Source organism: Rhinoraja longicauda, chromosome 1 (assembly GCF_053455715.1).
Source record: "Rhinoraja longicauda isolate Sanriku21f chromosome 1, sRhiLon1.1, whole genome shotgun sequence".
Lineage (NCBI taxonomy): Eukaryota > Metazoa > Chordata > Chondrichthyes > Rajiformes > Arhynchobatidae > Rhinoraja > Rhinoraja longicauda.
The window spans coordinates 31,074,317-31,091,968 of record NC_135953.1 but is presented as its reverse complement, the minus strand read 5'-3'; the positions used below and the strand labels follow the sequence as shown (position 1 = coordinate 31,091,968).

Below are 17,652 nucleotides of genomic sequence, written 5' to 3'. Positions count from 1 at the left end.
TCAACCTTTCCCATTATGGAATATTTACAATATCAGCTTGGTCCCCCAACATGGTTCCTCATCGACAAGCCTGGTGCAGCTTTGACAACTTGTCAAGCTATGCCCCAAGGTTTGCCAGCACTGTCAAAGAATAATTCAAATGGCTATTCGTGTCTCCGGCATTCTCAAATTTAAATTACGTGAAGGTTACTTCTGTCTGTTGGAACCATTTCCTCTCCACTGAAAATAATGCAACTGCTGAACCAAGGCCAGGTAAATATAGTCCAATTTTAGCACCTGCTTTTCCTCGCATAACAGGAAGATAACCCTCCACTGTTGAACACATGGTGGCACTGGTGATCTCAGGTTTGTCCCAGTGACTCAGTATCACCCACCCACTACTCTCTGCCCCGCCCCCCCACTGCTGTGCGGCCCCGCCCCCCACTACTCTCTGCCCCGCCCCCCCACTGCTGTGCGGCCCCGCCCCCCACTATTGTGCGGCCTCGCCACCCACTACTCTCTGCCCTGCCCCCCACTATTGGGTGGCCCCGCCCCCCACCGCCTACTGTCAGCCCCGTCCCCACTATTGTGCGCCCCCATCTCCCCTCTACTGTTCGGCCCCGCCCCCACTACTGTTCGGCCCCGCCCCCACTACTGTTCGGCCCCGCCCTACTAGTTCGGCCCCGCCCCAACTACTATTCGCCCCGCCCCCACTACTGGTCGGCCCCGCCCCCACTACTATTCGCCCCGCCCCCACTACTGTCCGGCCCCGCCCCCCACCCCCACTACTGTTCGGCCCCGTCCCCGCCCTGTCCTCTCCTTCTTCCCTGCCTCCACCCCGCCTGTGCGGCCTGTCTGCCCCCGCCTGCGGCCCACCCCGCTTGTCTGTGCGGTCCGCTGCCCCTATCCCGCCTGTGCGGCCCCGACTCGCCCGCCTCCTGCTGCCCGCCAGTCCCCTGCTCGCTCGCTTGGTCGATCGCCCGCCCGCCCGCCCGCCGGCCGGGGCGTCCCGTTCCAGGGAGGGCAGGTGAGCGGGGAAGAGCGCTGTAACCTCGGCTCGTTGCGGCTGTGAGGGTTGTTGGCGATGGGGGAGCTGCGGGATCGGTCACCGTCCGCTCAACGTGTGGGTCACGGCACCTATTGAGGGACCAGTGAAGGAGCGAAGTGGGGAGCGGAGAATAGCGCCTAAATACACTTTACCATAATATCAGCTCAAAAATCCAAGTCATGTTTGTTATCTCGGATTACTATTTAACACACTGATGCGGTGGAATTTGCAGTGCTGTAATTTTAGAATGACTATTATTATGTTTTGCAATCATACTTTAATTGGCAAACGTAATGTTAAATACAACTGAGAAACGTGGATACACTTAATGGGGATGATTTCCACTAATTTATTACACTATTAATGTCGACTGGGGGAGGTGAAAGAGCCAACAAAAACAGCAAAGTGGATAGCAAGAGATCATTCATTATAAATAAAAGTAAAGACAAGGATAAATTGTCATCAGTTTACTGTGTATTCCCTTAGTTGTTACTGTTGACTCGTCTGCTGGGAGCAGTGCTGGTTGTGCAGTCTCACTGCAGCGGGAAGGAAGGACCTCCTATATCTCTCCTTCATGCACTTGGGATGAAGGAGTTAAGAGTAAAGACAAGGATAAATTGTCATCAGTTTACTGTGTATTCCCTTAGCTGTTACTGTTGACTCGTCTGCTGGGAGCAATGCTGGTTGTGCAGTCTCACAGCAGCGGGAAGGGAGGACCTCCTATATCTCTCCTTCACGCACTTGGTGTGAAGGAGTCTGTCACTGTAGGAGCTACTCAGTGCAGTGACAGTGTCCTGCATGGGGTGGGAGTAGTTGTCCAGCAGCGATGTTAACTTTGCCATCATCCTCTTCTCTCCCACCGCCTGCACTGAGTCGAGGGAGCTGGCCTTCCTGACCAGCTTGTCAAGTCTTGTCCAGTTTGCAACCCAGTGAATCACACATTCACTTCATAATTCAACACACAGATCGGTTCAGCAGGCAAATACACCTTATTGATGTTCACTGCACCTTTGCATTTGAAAATCATACAACAAACATTAAAAATTATGTTTTTAAAAAGAGAGGTAGGCGAAAAGCAGCAGTGAAAAACACAGACGTCTTGACAAGAAAGATAATTGCAAATTCATAACGGGCAAAAACAAGTTGCAAAGATCTTTTTCACCCAAGTCGCCGGACTCAATGGTGCAAATGAAAGATATGCAAGAACACGTGAATGTTGAATTAATTTGTTATGTTGAAGTGATCAGCGGCCTCTCTCCCCTGTCATTAGTCCAACCTGCATGTACAGGGTGCTGCTGTTTACTCTGCTATTTCTTTTGTTCATACCTATATTGCTTTTTGCACAACTACCTGTCTGGAAATCCTCTGACAGCGGTTTAAATAGTCTGACCCAAAGTCTTTCCAGGTGAGACAGAGGTTCACCTGCACCTCCTCCAACCTCCTCTATTGTATCCACTGCTCTAGATGTCAACTTCTTTACATCGGCGAAACCAAACGCAGGCTCAGCGATCGTTTCGCTCAACACCTTCGCTCAGTCCGCCTTAACCAACCTGATCTCCCGGTGGCTGAGCACTTCAACTCCCCCTCCCACTCCCAGTCTGACCTTTCTGTCATGGGCCTCCTCCAGTGCCATAGTGAGGCCCACCGGAAATTGGAGAAACAGCACCTCATATTTCGCTTGGGCAGCTTGCAGCCCAGCGGTATGAACATTGACTTCTCCAACTTTAGATAGTTCCTCTGTCCCTCCTTCCCCCTCCCCCTTCCCAGTTCTCCCTCTAACTTCCTGTCTCCACCTATATCCTTCCTTTGTCCCACCTCCCTGACATCAGTCTGAAGAAGGGTCTTGACCCAAAACGTCACCCATTCCTTCTCTCCTGAGATGCTGCCTGACCTGCTGAGTTATTCCAGCATTTTGTGAATAATCACTGCCATGTTCTCTGGGCTCCCCGGGAGCGTGCTACCACTCACCGCCCCCACGCCCTTGGAGCGGACTTGGAAAGGACTGGACAAGCTAGATGCAGAAAAATGTTCCCAATGTTGGGCGAGTCCAGAACCAGGGGCCACAGTCTTAGAATAAAGGGGAGGCCATTTAAAACTGAGGTGAGAAGGAACTTTTTCACCCAGAGAGTTGTGAAGTTGTGGAATTCTCTGCCACAGAGGGCAGTGGAAGCCAAATCACTGGATGGATTTAAGAAAGAGTTAGATAGAGCTCTAGGAGCTAGTGGAATCAAGGGATATGGGGAGAAGGCAGGCACGGGTTATTGTGGACGATCAGCCAAGATCACAATCAGTGGCGGTGCTGGCTCGAAGGGCCGAATGGCCTCCTCCTGCACCTATTTTCTATATTTCTATGTTTCACATTGTTTATACTTTTAAAAATGTACTTTGATGTTTGTCTACATTTTGGCATTTCAGAGTCAGCAGTTTACCTGCCTGCCGTCTGATCAAACACTTTCAGACTGCATGTAACGTTGAATATTAACCCATTTGCAATTTGGAAGCCTCCTATAATAAAATTGAAACAGGTTAATGCGTAATTCATGTCAAAGTATTAAAACAGAAATTGCTGGAAAACCTCAGATCAGGCAGAAAATGTGCATGAGAAAATAATATTGAACCTGTAAAAGGACCATGACCTTTTGTCCAGTGCAAAGTCTAGTGAATGATTATGAAAGCGGGAGAAGTATTGACACTGTTTCCCACAGTAAATGAAAATCAAAAAAAGAGGTTACCTGTTTGTCTATTGTTTGTTTTAAATTTCTACTTCACACTGGTGTTTCTAGAATTTTAATTTTAATTTCATAATTCCATCAATCGTTATTGTATGCTTAAAAAAAAACGTGATTTCGCATAACACAGAAAAAAAACCTCAATTGGGCCACAGAGTGTGTACTGCCCCTTGAATACTAATCCTATTTTCCAGCACTTAATTCATAGTGCACTATGCCTTGGGAGTTTAAAGTGCTTTGTGGATACATAATTGTCCTGAAAATGCCTGCTTCATCACATCGTTATGCGATCCAGATTCCAATCACTAGTTGGTGGAAAAAAATATTTTAACTCCGATCCCCTTTAAACCTCTCACCCCTTTAAGCATATGGCAACTTTTTAGTGCAAATCTTTATTACTGTCTTCACTATCTATGTATGTCCCTTTAAAAATTTTGGATACCTCAATCATGCTCCATCGCCCAGCTTCCTCTGCTCCAAGGAAATCCAGTCAATAGACAATAGAAAATAGGTGCAGGAGAAGGCCACTCGGCCCCTCGAGCCAGCACCGCCATTCAATGTGATCATGGCTGATCATTCTCAATCAGTACCCCGTTCCTGCCTTCTCCCCATACCCCCTGACTCCGCTATCCTTAAGAGCTCTATCTAGCTCTCTCTTGAATGTATTCAGAGAATTGGCCTCCACTGCCCTCTGAGGCAGAGAATTCCACAGATTCACAACTCTCTGACTAAAAAAGGTTTTCCTCATCTCTGTTCTAAATGGCCTACCCCTTATTCTTAAACTGTGACCCCCTGGTTCTGGACATTGGGAACATGTTTCCTGCCTCTAACGTGTCCAACCCCTTAATAATTTTATACGTTTCGATAAGATCCCCTCTCATCCTTCTAAATTCCAGTGTATACAAACCTAGTCGCTCCAGTCTTTCAACATATGACAGTCCCGCCATTCCGGGAATTAACCTAGTAAACCTACGCTGCACGCCCTCAATAGCAAGAATATCCTTCCTCAAATTTGGAGACCAAAACTGCACACAGTACTTCAGGTGCGGTCTCACTAGGGACCTGTACAACTGCAGAAGGACCTCTTTGCTCCTATACTCAACTCCTCTTGTTATGAAGGCCAACATTCCATTGGCTTTCTTCACTGCTTGCTGTACTTGCATGCTTCCTTTCAGTGACTGATGCACTAAGACACCCAGATCACGTTGTACGTCCCCTTTTCCTAACTTGACACCATTCAGATAATAATCTGCCTTCCTATTCTTACCACCAAAGTGGATAACCTCAGACTTATCTACATTAAACTGCATCTTCCATGCATCCGCCAACTCACACAACCTGTCCAAGTCACCCTGCAACCTCATAGCATCTTCCTCACACTGCCACCTAGCTTTGTATCATCGGCAAATTTGCTAATGGTACTTTTAATCCCTTCATCCAAGTCATTGATGTATATTGTAAATAGCTGCGGTCCCAACACCGAGCCTTGCGGTACCCCACTAGTCACTGCCTGCCATTCTGAAAGGGACCCATTTATCCCCTCTCTTTGCTTTCTGTCTGTCAACCAACTTTTTATCCATGTCAGTACCCTACCTCCAATATCATGTGCTCTAATTTTGCCCACCAATCTCCTATGTGGGACCTTGTCGAAGGCTTTCTGAAAGTCGAGGTACACCACATCCACCGGCTCTCCCCTGTCAATTTTCCTAGTTACATCAAAAAAATTCCAGTAGATTAGTCAAGCACGATTAAGCACCTGAGGTGCAGTCCATCAGGAACAGCACCTCATATTTCGCATGGGCAACTTGCAGCCCAGTGGTGTGAATATTGACTTCTCCAACTTTAGATAGTTCCTCTGTCCCTCTCTTACCCTCCCCCTTCCCAGATCTCCCACTGTCTTCCTGTCTCCACCTATATCCTTCCTTTGTCCCGCCCCCCTGACATCAGTCTGAACAAGGGTCTCGACCTGAAACCTCATCCATTCCTTCTCTCCTGCGATGCTGCCTGATCTGCTGAGTTACTCTAGCATTTTGTGAATAAATATAGTCCATCAGGTTTCTCCTTATAAATAAAATGCTCCATTCCAGGCAGTGCACTGATGAATCTTTGCATCCTTCACTAGCATCAGTCATAGAGGCCAGTTCGTTGGATGCTTTCAAGAGAGAGCTGGATAGAGCTCTTAAGGATAGCGGAGTGAGGGGGTATGGGGAGAAGGCAGGAACGGGGTACTGATTGATAGTGATCAGCCATGATCGCATTGAATGGCGGTGCTGCCTCGAAGGGCTGAATGGCCTACTCCTGCACCTATTGTCTATAACTAGTCAAATATATCAGGTGGACCTTTTAGCCTTTAGACAAAGTCTTAACGAAATTCTGCATATTTGGCACCTTATCCAAGTACGATGGGGTGCAGTAACAAAAGCTGATGGGCTTAGGCTCAGGAATGTCTCTACTTCCCGAGGAGACAGGAATTTTGGCGTGTCTCCAATGATACTTACAAACATCTACAGTTGCACCATAGAAAGCATCCTGTTGGGTTGCATCACCACCGCTTGGTTTGGGAACAGCTCAGCCCAATACTGAAAGAAATTGCAGAGAGTTGTAGATGTCGGCCAGTTCATCAAAAGGACCAGACCTCCCACCATTGGCTCCAACTAGACCACACTGCTTCAAAAAAACAGCTAACATAATCAAAGACTTGTCCCACCCTGGCCATTTTTTTTTCTTGCAGAACGTATAGAAGCTTGAATGTATAGAATGTACAGAAGCTAGATGTTTCCACGAGTGGGTGTCTAGGACCAGAAGTCATAGTCTCGGAATAAAAGGACATTCCTTGAGGATTTTCTTCAGTCAGAGGGTGGGGAATTTGTGGAATTCATTGCCACAGAAAGCTGTGGAGGCCAAATCAACGGATATTTTTAATGCAGAGATAGATTCTTGATTAGTAAGGGTGTCGGGTTATGGGGAGAAGGCAGAAGAATGGGGTTGAGAGGGAGAAATTGATCAGCCATGATTGAATAGCGGAGTAGATGTGATGGGCCGAATGGCCTAATTCTGCTCCTATTACTTATGAAAGCATACACCACCTGACTCAGGAACAGCCTCTGTTATCGTGCATCTGAATTGTCTTTCTGTAAACTTGACTATTGTCTAATTCAATTTTACACCATTGAGAACATGGACTTTATCTTTAGAACTGATGTGCTACAATGCTGAGAATTAGATTCTGTACTCTGCATCTTTTCCTTTGCTATATCTGTTGTACTTTATGGTATTTATGTATGGTATATCTGATCTGCTTGGATAACATGTAAAACCAAGCTTTTCAGTGTACGTCGGAACACGTGACAATAATAAACCTGCCTATTTAAGAAAGTGGTCTTATTGTTATTTGGTTAAAGGAAAGGTGACTTTACGGTATTTAAGTTAAATGAATATAAATCAATGATTTATATAGACAGCCTATAAAAAGGTAAAATGAGACCAGCTTTTATCTAATTTCTTCAAGACGTTTTCTCATTGAGTCTGAAATGTATCTCTGAAGTTATTTTTTGCAGATAATTGCAAACTGATGCAATTTGGTAAGTTAAGCCAGCCAGCCCATACCCAATGAACAGCAAGGCCATGGGAAGTGCTGTTGAATAGAGAACTCTTTAGGTATAGGTACATAGTTCTTTGAATAAGGGCATCAGATGGAGTGGCAAGGAGGCATATGGAATGGTTGTCTACATTGGCTGAGTCATTGACAATAAGAGTTGGGATGTCATGTTACAATGTCATGTTACACTGCACATCTTGTATGTGTATGTGACAAATAAACTTGACTTGATGTGAATGAAATGCAGCTTTGCCTTCTAGAAAGCCTTGAAGAATCACCAGGTGGAAGGGGATAGTTGATCAGAGGGATCCTGTCAGGTTCCCTTTTGCTGTGAGTGAGAAATTGAAGTGCAGAGACTAGACCAGCTCCAGTTACTGCAAAAAGATAGGCAGGGAGATGGAAATGGGGGGCCTAGAAATTTAAAGTTATTGCAGAGTTGAAGGACATTTGAGGTGCCTCTGATGTAGATCTCCAGATCTACAGTGATTTTCTATGCCCACTTTAATTTGATAGCTAACAGATATTAGATGTTACCAGTAATCATGCCATCAACTTAGTCTCGAAGGAGTTACAGAAGAAAGATGAGACAAACTTGAGAGATTCAGGGGCAGCCAGATAATTGAAGTGCAGTTGGAAACCTGACTTAAATATTAAATTGTTCCTTTCTTGACTTCATAGAGCTAAATGGAAGTGTTGCCAACTCACAAAACACCAGTGTTACAGTCACACAAGGAAGCAGCCTGGCTCTCAAGGAAGCTTTTACCCCATACCTGTTACAGTCACTGAGCCATTGTAACCCAAATGGTTCCCTTCCCTCCCAACCTGGATTAATTGAGTATATATTCCTACATTGTTTCAACATAGTTTATTTCTTTCTTAGACCCACTCTTAAGTCCACACATTTCTGTTTCCTCTGCTACTCCTGGTTCCAAAAGCTATTGTCAACATTATGAATTAAACTGAATCATAATTATAGAAAATAGTACACTATACCTATTTTAGTTTTAGAGATACGGTGCGGAAAAATGCCCTTCGGCCTACCGAGTTCACGCCGACCAACGATCCCCGCACACTAACACTATCCTACACACACTAGGGACAATTTACAATTTTACCAAATAGCCTACAAGCCTGTACATCTTTTGGAGTGTGGGAGGAAACCGACGCACCTGGAGAAAACCCACATAGGTCACGGGGAGAAGGTACAAACTACATACAGGCAGCACCTGTAATCATGATCGAACCCGGGTCTCTGGCGCTGTAAGGTAGCAACTTTGCCACCTTGCCATACACATTGTTGGATGTATTGTTAAAATTATGCCTGAAAACTAGATTTCCTAACATTAATTAAAGAACTGTCTTTCCCTCAGCACCAAATCAGAATGGCTCTAGCAGGAGTCCGTGTAATTGAACTTGCTGGTCTGGTACCTGCTCCGTTGTGTGGAATGATTCTGTCCGATTTTGGTGCCAAGGTGGTACGCATAGATCGAACAAGGACAGCAGCCAATGTTGACGTGTTGGCACGAGGCAAACGTTCAGTTGCTTTGGATCTGAAAAAGCCAGAAGGAGTCGGAGTGCTAAAGCAACTTTGTAATCAGTCTGATGTTCTCATTGAACCATTCCGTAAAGGTATAATGCAAATAAATGTTATTGTGTCGCCTTAGATGCCAATGTTATGCATGTTTATAAATGTATACATTGCAGACATAGAAACATAGAAACATAGAAAATAGGTGCAGGAGTAGGCCATTCGGCCCTTCGAGCCTGCACTGCTATTCAATATGATCATGGCTGATCATTCAGCTCAGTAGCCCGTACCTGCCTTCTCTCCATACCCCCTGATCCCTTTAGCAAAAAGGGCCACATCTAACTCCCTCTTAAATATAGCCAATGAACTGGCCTCAACTATCTTCTGTGGCAGAGAATTCCACAGACTTACCACTCTCTGTGTGAAGAAATGTTTTCTCATCTCGGTCCTAAAAGACTTCCCCCTTATCCTTAAGCTGTGACCCCTGGTTCTGGACTCCCCCAACATCGGGAACAATCTTCCCGCATCTAGCCTCTCCAACCCCTTAAGAATTTTATATGTTTCTATAAGATCCCCCCTCAGTCTTCTAAATTCCAGCGAGTACAAGCCCAGTCTATCCAGTCTTTCCTCATATGTAAGTCCCGCCATCCCAGGGATCAATCTGGTGAACCTTCTCTGTACTCCCTCTAAGGCAAGAACGTCTTTCCTCAGGTTAGGAGACCAAAACTGCACACAATACTCCAGGTGCGGTCTCACCAAGGCCCTGTACAACTGCAGCAGAACCTCCCTCCAGACAACATTTGGAAATCATAAATTGAGTTGAAAATGTTTCCTATTGTACCCATACCTTATTTTTGGCAATTAAAAGCCAATGCTGAAAATAAGGCATAGGTACAATCCATGGAATCTGAAAAAAGAAAATGCATCAAGTTTAAACTGTCATCAAATGTTAGGTGACTGATTTATTAAGTAGTTCCAACATTTTCACTTTTAGTTAATGTTCAAAGTTTGCAGACTTTTTCTTTTAACTTATTTTAGGTCAGTGAGTGTGTGAATTAAAGTCCATATCTGTGGTGATTTTTCATTGTCCTGCTAAGTGATTTTTAACAGTGAATGAATCCAGGAGTGCAGTCAAGAGAAATGTAAAATATTGTAACCTGTTCTCGTGAAATCCGCTGATTGACCCCAGCAATTTACTCCTGTGAAGTAGAGTCCACTTGATTGATATAAACTCAATAGAAATTCATAATGAAGTATTCCAATTTATAATTTTTTAACAGGTAATTTATATGTAGTGAGATGTGATAATTGTGCTTGTGACTTTTCATGACCCTCTGTCTTAAATGTTAAAAATAATTGGGTTTGAATGGAGAAGGGGAAAGTGAAATTTGAATTAGATCACCTGTTGTTCAGTTATTTTATAGAATAGTTAGCCTAATATTTGATTGTGAGAAGATCATTGACAAAATATTAAGATCAGAAAACACAAGAAATTTGTAAGATAACAAGCAGCATCTGTTGAGAGAGAATCAAAGTTGTCATTTCAAACTGATGACTGACGTAGTCAATGGTGTGAATTGTTCTCTTTATGGATATTTCCTGACGTGATGTGCATTTTGTAATTTCATACACTGATAGATTGGCCTGGAGCAATACCTTGAGTCCTGAGGATGTACATCTCACTACATATAAATTACCTGTTAAAAAATAATAAATTGGAATACTTCGTTATGAATTTCTGCTGAGTTTATATCAATCAAATGGACTCTACTTCACTGGAGTAAATTCCAATAAACAAAGCACCTTTCTTTCATTGCCTACATTTGGCATGACATGACATTTTCGAAGGGTTATTGGCAGATTTCTAATGTTATTTTACATGAAAAAATAATTCAAGATTGACTTGAAAGGGATGCTGATAGTTCATTTTATGTAATTTTATGGTTCAAATCTTTCTGAAAGAAACAGGAAATGAAATGACATTACTTGAGGTCCAATACATAGCAAAATAATTTTCCCAGCTTCAGAGAACGTCAAAATATACCAAAAGATCCAGATGAGCATATAAAAATGATAAATACCTTCATCCTCTCAATCTAATTAAAAAATGCAACTTCGTACACTTTTCCTTCATTCACAACTATTCAATTTCATAGAGATGATAAAAATGTATTAATTTCAGGAAATAGTCTCGTGAATATCATTTGAACACCACAATCAAAGTCTAAAGGCTTGAGTCCATCCCACCTGTAAAGGCAGGAGGTATGAGAAAGGTATAAATTGTGAAATTTGCGATGCACAATCCTAACTCTAGATATCTACCCGCATTGCCACTTTTTATTAGCAGGTGTTTAGGTGTCTGTGAAGCACAACTTTCCTTTCAGTGCTGGATTTCTCAAAACCAGCACACCCATGTAGGAGCAGCATTTTTTTAAAGTCAGACACTGAACTGTATTATGTGAATTATAATTGCCCTTGGTATAGCCTGCTCACAAAAATATAATGGGCCAACTCCAATGTAGTTTAATGCTACCCAATCAGTCATAGAAACATAGACATAGAAAATAGGTGCAGGAGGAGGCCATTCGGCCCTACGAGCCAGCACCGCCATTCATTGTGATCATGGCTGATCATCCACAATCAGTAACCTGTGCCCAAATTCTCCCCATATCCCTTGATTCCAAAAGCCCCCAGAGCTCTATCTAACTCTCTCTTAAATTCATCCAGTGATTTGGCCTCCACTGCCCTCTGTGGCAGAGAATTCCACAAATTCACAACTCTGAGTGAAAAAGTTACTTCTTACCTCAGTCTTAAATGGCCTCCCCTTTATTCTAAGACTGTGGCCCCTGGTTCTGGACTCCCCAAACATTGGGAACATTTTTCCTGCATCTAGTTTGTCCAGTCCTTTTATAATTTTATATGTCTCTATAAGATCCCCTCTCATCCTTCTAAACTCCAGTGAGTCTACGCTCAATCATCATTAAAGTATGCTGGGACCTACAATGAGCAATGCAATCAAGCAGCATTTACTCACCAATAACCTGTCCACTGATGCCCAATTAGTGTTTGTCAGCCAGACGTCATCACAGCCTTGTTCTAAATATGGAACAAAGAGCTGAAATTCAGAGGTATGACACTTGTAACTGTCACAAGAACACAAGAAAATAGGAGCAGGAGTAGGCCAACAGGCCCCTCAAGCCCGCTCCGCCATTCAATACGATCATGGCTGATTCTACCCCAACACCCTTCCCACTATCGCCCTTCTTCCCACCCAAAAGAACCGTGTGATCTCCTGGGAGAGGCGAAAAAACGGATAAAAACCCAGGCCAATTTGGGGAAAAAATCCGGGAAATTCCTCTCCGACCCCAAGCTAGGCGATCGAAACTTGTCCAGGAGATTACTCAGGTCTTACTATACTAAACATAGCTCATGTCCACTTCCCTGCCCGCTCCCCATAACCCCTAATTCCCTTGTCTATTAAAAAACAATCTATTTCTGTTTTAAATTTATTTAACGTTCCTGCATCCACAGCTCCCTGAGGCAGTGAATTCCACAGACTAACCACCCTCTGAGTGAAGGAGTTTCTCCTCATCTCAGTTTTAAAAGAGCTCCCTCTTATTCTAAGACTATGCTCCCTAGTTCTGGTCTCCCCGATCATCGGAAACATCTTTAGCGCATCCACCCGATCAAGGCCCCTCACAATCTTATACGTTTCAATAAGATCGCCTCTCATTCTTCTGAACTCCAATGAGAAAAGTCCCAACCTACTTAACCTTTCCTCATATGTCAACCCCCTCATCCCTGGAATTAACCGTGTAAATCTCTGCACTGCCTCCAGAGCAAGTACATCCTTTCTTAAATATGGACACCAAAACTGCACACAGTATTCCAAATGCGGTCTTACCAATACTGTATACAGCTGCAGCAAAACCTCCCTACTTTTATACTCTATCCCCCTGGCAATAAAGGCTAAGACTCCATTGGCCTTCCTAATCACTTGCTGCACCTGCACACTAACTTTTTGTGATTCCTGTACTAGTACCCCCAGGTCCCTTTGTGTTGTATTACCACGCAGCTCCTCCCCATTTAGAAAATAACTTTATGATTTTTTTTTTCCAAAATGCATAACTTCACATTTATCAGTATTAAATTTCATCTGCCAAGTCGCTGCCCACTCTCCTAGCTTATCTATATCCTTTTGCAGACTTTTTCTATCCTCCTCACTCCCTGCTTTACCTCCCATTTTTGTGTCATCTGCGATGTCTTTGGCATCAAGGGAGTATTTGATCGAGTATGGTGTCAAAGCATCCTGGTAAAGCTAAAGTCAGACACTTGCAGACTAGGAAATCTTTCTGTCTGGCTGATAATCTCTTGGAAAGGAGTGTGAGTTCTGAGAGTTTTGTGTTGGGCATGCAAACAATGTGGTCTGCCCTGTGCAGCTGACTGAGTGTAAATATGCCTTCAGTTCTAAGGATGTTGACCCAGGTAATTGTGACTACACCAGAACAAACATTACCCAAATTTCAATTCCAAATTTCTCGGCTGCATTATATTGAGGAAAATTTCTTTATGCAGTAAGTCATTAGTATCTGCAATAGAAACAATTCAATTATAACATTCACAGGAGAGATGGATAATTTTTTTTGAGGAAAAATTCTTTATGCAGTGAGTTATTAGCATCTGCAATAGAAACAATTCAATTATAGCATTCACAGGGGAGCTGGTAAGTATCTGAAATGAAAGAAAAGCTTAGATCGGACAGGATCCAGGGACAGCTAACCGGCTGGTTAGAGAATTGGCTTCAATTCAAAGGAAACGGTGATGGTGAAAGGTTGTTTTTCGGACTGAGGGCCTATGATTTGTGGTCTGCTTCAAGGATCAGTGTTGGGCCCATTGCAGATTGTGGTATATGTCAACGATTCAGATGGGAATGTAGAAAGCAGGATTAGTAAATGATTAGAGGATGACACTCAAGTGGGTGTTTAGTTTAGTTTAGAGATACTGTGTAGAAACAGGCCCTCAGCCCCGCACATTAACACTACCTTACACACACTAGGGACAATTTACACTTCTCTCAAGCAATTTACCTGTACGTCTTTGGAGTGTGGGAGGAAACCAAAGATCTTGGAGAAAACCCACGCGGTCATGGGAAGAACTTACAAACTCCGTACAGACAGCACTTGCAGTTGGGATCGAACCCGGGTCTCCGGCGCTTCAAGTATTTCAGGCCTTGGACCCCAAGATCCTCCTGTACAGCAATGTTATGGGTCCTGTCCTTCATTGTATATTTTACACTTCCCAAACTGCCATACCTCACAGTTGCTCAGATTAAACTCCATCTGCCATTTATCTGCCCATTTCAGTTGCTGAATGAAATCTTGCTGTATACTTTGACAGCTTTCCTCAGTCTGCGACACCAGCAATGTGAACAAGACTGAAAGAGGCCATTCAGTTTTCTTTTGGAATTCAATAAAGCTTGATGCCCTGTTACTTTAGTGTAGGTCCATATTTATTTATTTCTTTTCAAACATAATTTTGGAATGCTGAATTAAATCTGTATCAATTGCACCGAAAAGCCGTGTATTGGCACTTCTAGAACTTTTTGCCCATGGCTTTTCTTTGAAAAACATAATAGCAAAAGTGCACTGAACTGGTATATTTTTTGCAGGTGTCATGGAGAGGCTGGGTCTTGGACCTGATGTTATACTTGAACAGAATCCAAAGCTTATCTATGCCAGGTTGACAGGGTTTGGACAAAGTGGACCATATTCCAAAAGTGCTGGCCATGATATCAACTTTATTGCTGTCTCAGGTAATTTTCAATTCATTTTATTATTTTTATTAGGATTAGAAACGAGTCAACGTTAATCCATTTCTACTGGGTTCATTAATCTGTCTTTATAAAAGCGAAGCTGATTTTGAACAGGAAAGAAAGATGTAAATAAATGCTTTTCTGATAGGTCTGTGGGTTGCATTTGCTGAACCTTTTCTAATTTTTAAATATTATTTCCCTTAGAACCTTGGTCTTATTATTACCAATATATTTTAATTGAAAAATCCAACTAAATGAAGTGCAAATGATAAAACTCACATATTTACTCAAGCAATTTTTGGAAGTCGGTTTGTGGATTGAATATCAAAAAAGGAGGGGGGAGATTTTCTAATGCAACTAGTTGTTTGCCTCTGAAATGGAATAGGATAAAACAAATGTTGTTACTCTTAGTACCTGTATTCATTGTTTTCTTGCCAGAAGATGATTTGCAATCATGGTCCCTTAATGTAGATATACTTTTTCATAATTTGTTCTGATTATCTCATGGTGAAAAATAATTTTTAAAAAGTAACAATTTATCTTGCCATTGGGAATCAAAATCAACAAATATCGAGGTCCATTTTCACTTCTACCACCGGGCACTGTTAGAAGAAGCTTGAAATAACTGCAGAAAGGTTATGATCCTATTTATATGAGCATTTTGGTAATGCATTTTACTGATTCATTTGTTTGCCCGAAATGAGCAGGAAACTCACGTGGTATTAAAGTGGTGGAGTTGTAATAGGAGCTGTTCGAAGAGTGCATTTGTTCCTGATTATTATTTGGTGGTGAACAACTAATCAAATAGCCCTTAAACAGAAAAGCCAAACACAAAGTGCTGGAGTGCACCTCTTCTAACCTCATCTGCTGCATTCAGTGCTCCCGATTGTGGCCTCCTTTAGATCAAGCTTGGACTAGGCCACCGTTTCGCCAAACAATTTGGTTTGCCTCGGCCTGCTTGGTCTCTTGGTTGCTAATCATTTTAACTCACCTTACAATTCCCATACCAATCTTTCTGTCCTGGACTGTCCCCATTGCCAGAGTAAGGCCACACGCAAACTGGAGGGTCAGCACCTTATGTTCCGTTTAGATACCTTACAATCCAACAGTTTGATCATTGAATTCTCCAATTTTTGGTAACAGCCACCACACCTTCTCCCCCCACCTCCCCCTTCCCTGGCCACTACCCGGATACAGACCCATTTCTCCCACTATCCCACTACCCTCCCACCACCCTTTCCCTTCCTCTTCACCTCATATCCCTTACTCTGGCTTCACATTTCACTCCTCGTCTCTCCTTATCTTACATCCCATTGTCTCCTTTTTATCTCTCGTCTTTGTATACCCACCTGCCAATCAAAAAAAAACCTGTCACCTGTATCCACCAGGCTTTGTCTCTCCTCTACCTTTCTTCCAGCTCCCCCCCCCCCCCCACCACCACTACAGTCAGTCTGAAAAAGGACCCCAACTCAAAATGTTACCTGTCCATGTCTTCCAGAGATGCAACCGAACCCGCTGAGTTACTCCAGCACCTTGTGTTTTATTTTCATCTGCAGTTCCTTGTACCTAGTTCCTAAATGACTTGGTGCAGTCCATTCCAAACGGTAAACATAGTAAGGAGAAGCACTTGTGTTTCCCTGGCCCCACAAATACCAGCTCACCAGAATACCTGTCTCATAGTGGCCTGTCTTTGCACTCTCTTTTATGAGTGCTGAGAACTGTCCAAATGAAAATTAATACAATACTATCAGTGAAGCAAAGAGTAACATGAAGTAGCCAGTAACATTTATTAAAAATGATCAGCTATTCACATTTAATTCTAACATGAAACATTGATTTTTATCCTTTTAAAGACCAAAAGTTCAATGCAATACTCTACCCTTGCTTGGAAGGGTGTTTTTGCAACTCCCTGCTCACTATATTCTCCATAGCTTAAATAAATTCTTCCTTGTGTAAAACTGAAAACATTGGCAATATTCAGCAGGACAGGCAGCATTAGGGTAGAGAAAAATAGAGCTCATGTGTCATCAGAGTGGTTCTGATAAAGTCGTCATCTTAAAATGTTAACTATTTCTCCACAGATGGTTACTGACTATTTCCTTAAGATTTTTATTTTAGTTTTCCAGCACCCTTTCAATTTTTTTTTAAACTTCTCCTTCAGGCTAGGCCAGAATGTGGTGTTCATACAATATTCAGCAAAATCTCCCAAAGATTTCTACACAACATCAAACCCACAATTTCACCTGTCAAATGATAAGGGCAGCAGACACTTTGAAATGCCAGTGCCTCCAAGATGCTTAAGCAACATCCTATCTTGGTTGTATTTTGCTGTTTCTTCGTGGTTGCTGTGTCAAAATATCTTGTACATAATAACATAGAAGGTGACCATTTAGCCTACTGGCTCAAAGTCAATCTCATTAATCCTATTCCTCCTTTCTCTGTAGACCTACAACCCATTCATCCTCACATGTCCAACAACTCTCCTTTTCATTTTTTTCCCATCAACTTAAAGTACCTCTATAATAAAGCAATTAAGTAACCTCACCATTACCTGTTCAAATATAACTGAGATTGCCATTAAATGCTGATTTATTGGTGATACCTATAATCCAGAGAATGAATTAGAAAAATAATCAGATTCACTTGATGGAAAATTATTACAGAGGTCCAATTTACTAATGACATTTATTTGGAACATAGGTCTGCTGTCAAAGTTTGGCAGAAAAGGGGAGAAACCTTATGCACCACTAAATGTCGTGGCTGACTTTGCTGGAGGTGGGGTTATGTGTGCTATGGGTATAATCCTAGCATTATATGAGAGAATGCGATCTGGAAAAGGACAAGTCATTGATGCAAACATGGTGAGCTGATGCCTTTAAACTCATTTCTTGTTACAGACAGTCAGTTATTTGTTCAGCACAGAAAACCTCTTCCCCCAAATTGTAACCAGAGTCTGGT

General features: G+C 42.8%; 1 protein-coding gene across 1 annotated transcript in view; it reads left to right on the top strand.

The window, feature by feature from the left end:
* The first annotated feature begins 783 nt into the window (after positions 1–783).
* amacr (alpha-methylacyl-CoA racemase) overlaps positions 784–17,652 on the top strand; it is a 35,630-nt gene continuing 18,761 nt past the window's right edge. Inside the window, exons 1-4 of the mRNA XM_078409621.1 lie at positions 784–1,006; positions 8,725–8,983; positions 14,551–14,694; positions 17,395–17,555. Of these exons, the coding sequence (XP_078265747.1) occupies positions 8,737–8,983; positions 14,551–14,694; positions 17,395–17,555 (552 nt within the window). The 5' untranslated portion in view covers positions 784–1,006; positions 8,725–8,736. The remainder of the gene's footprint in view (positions 1,007–8,724; positions 8,984–14,550; positions 14,695–17,394; positions 17,556–17,652) is intronic.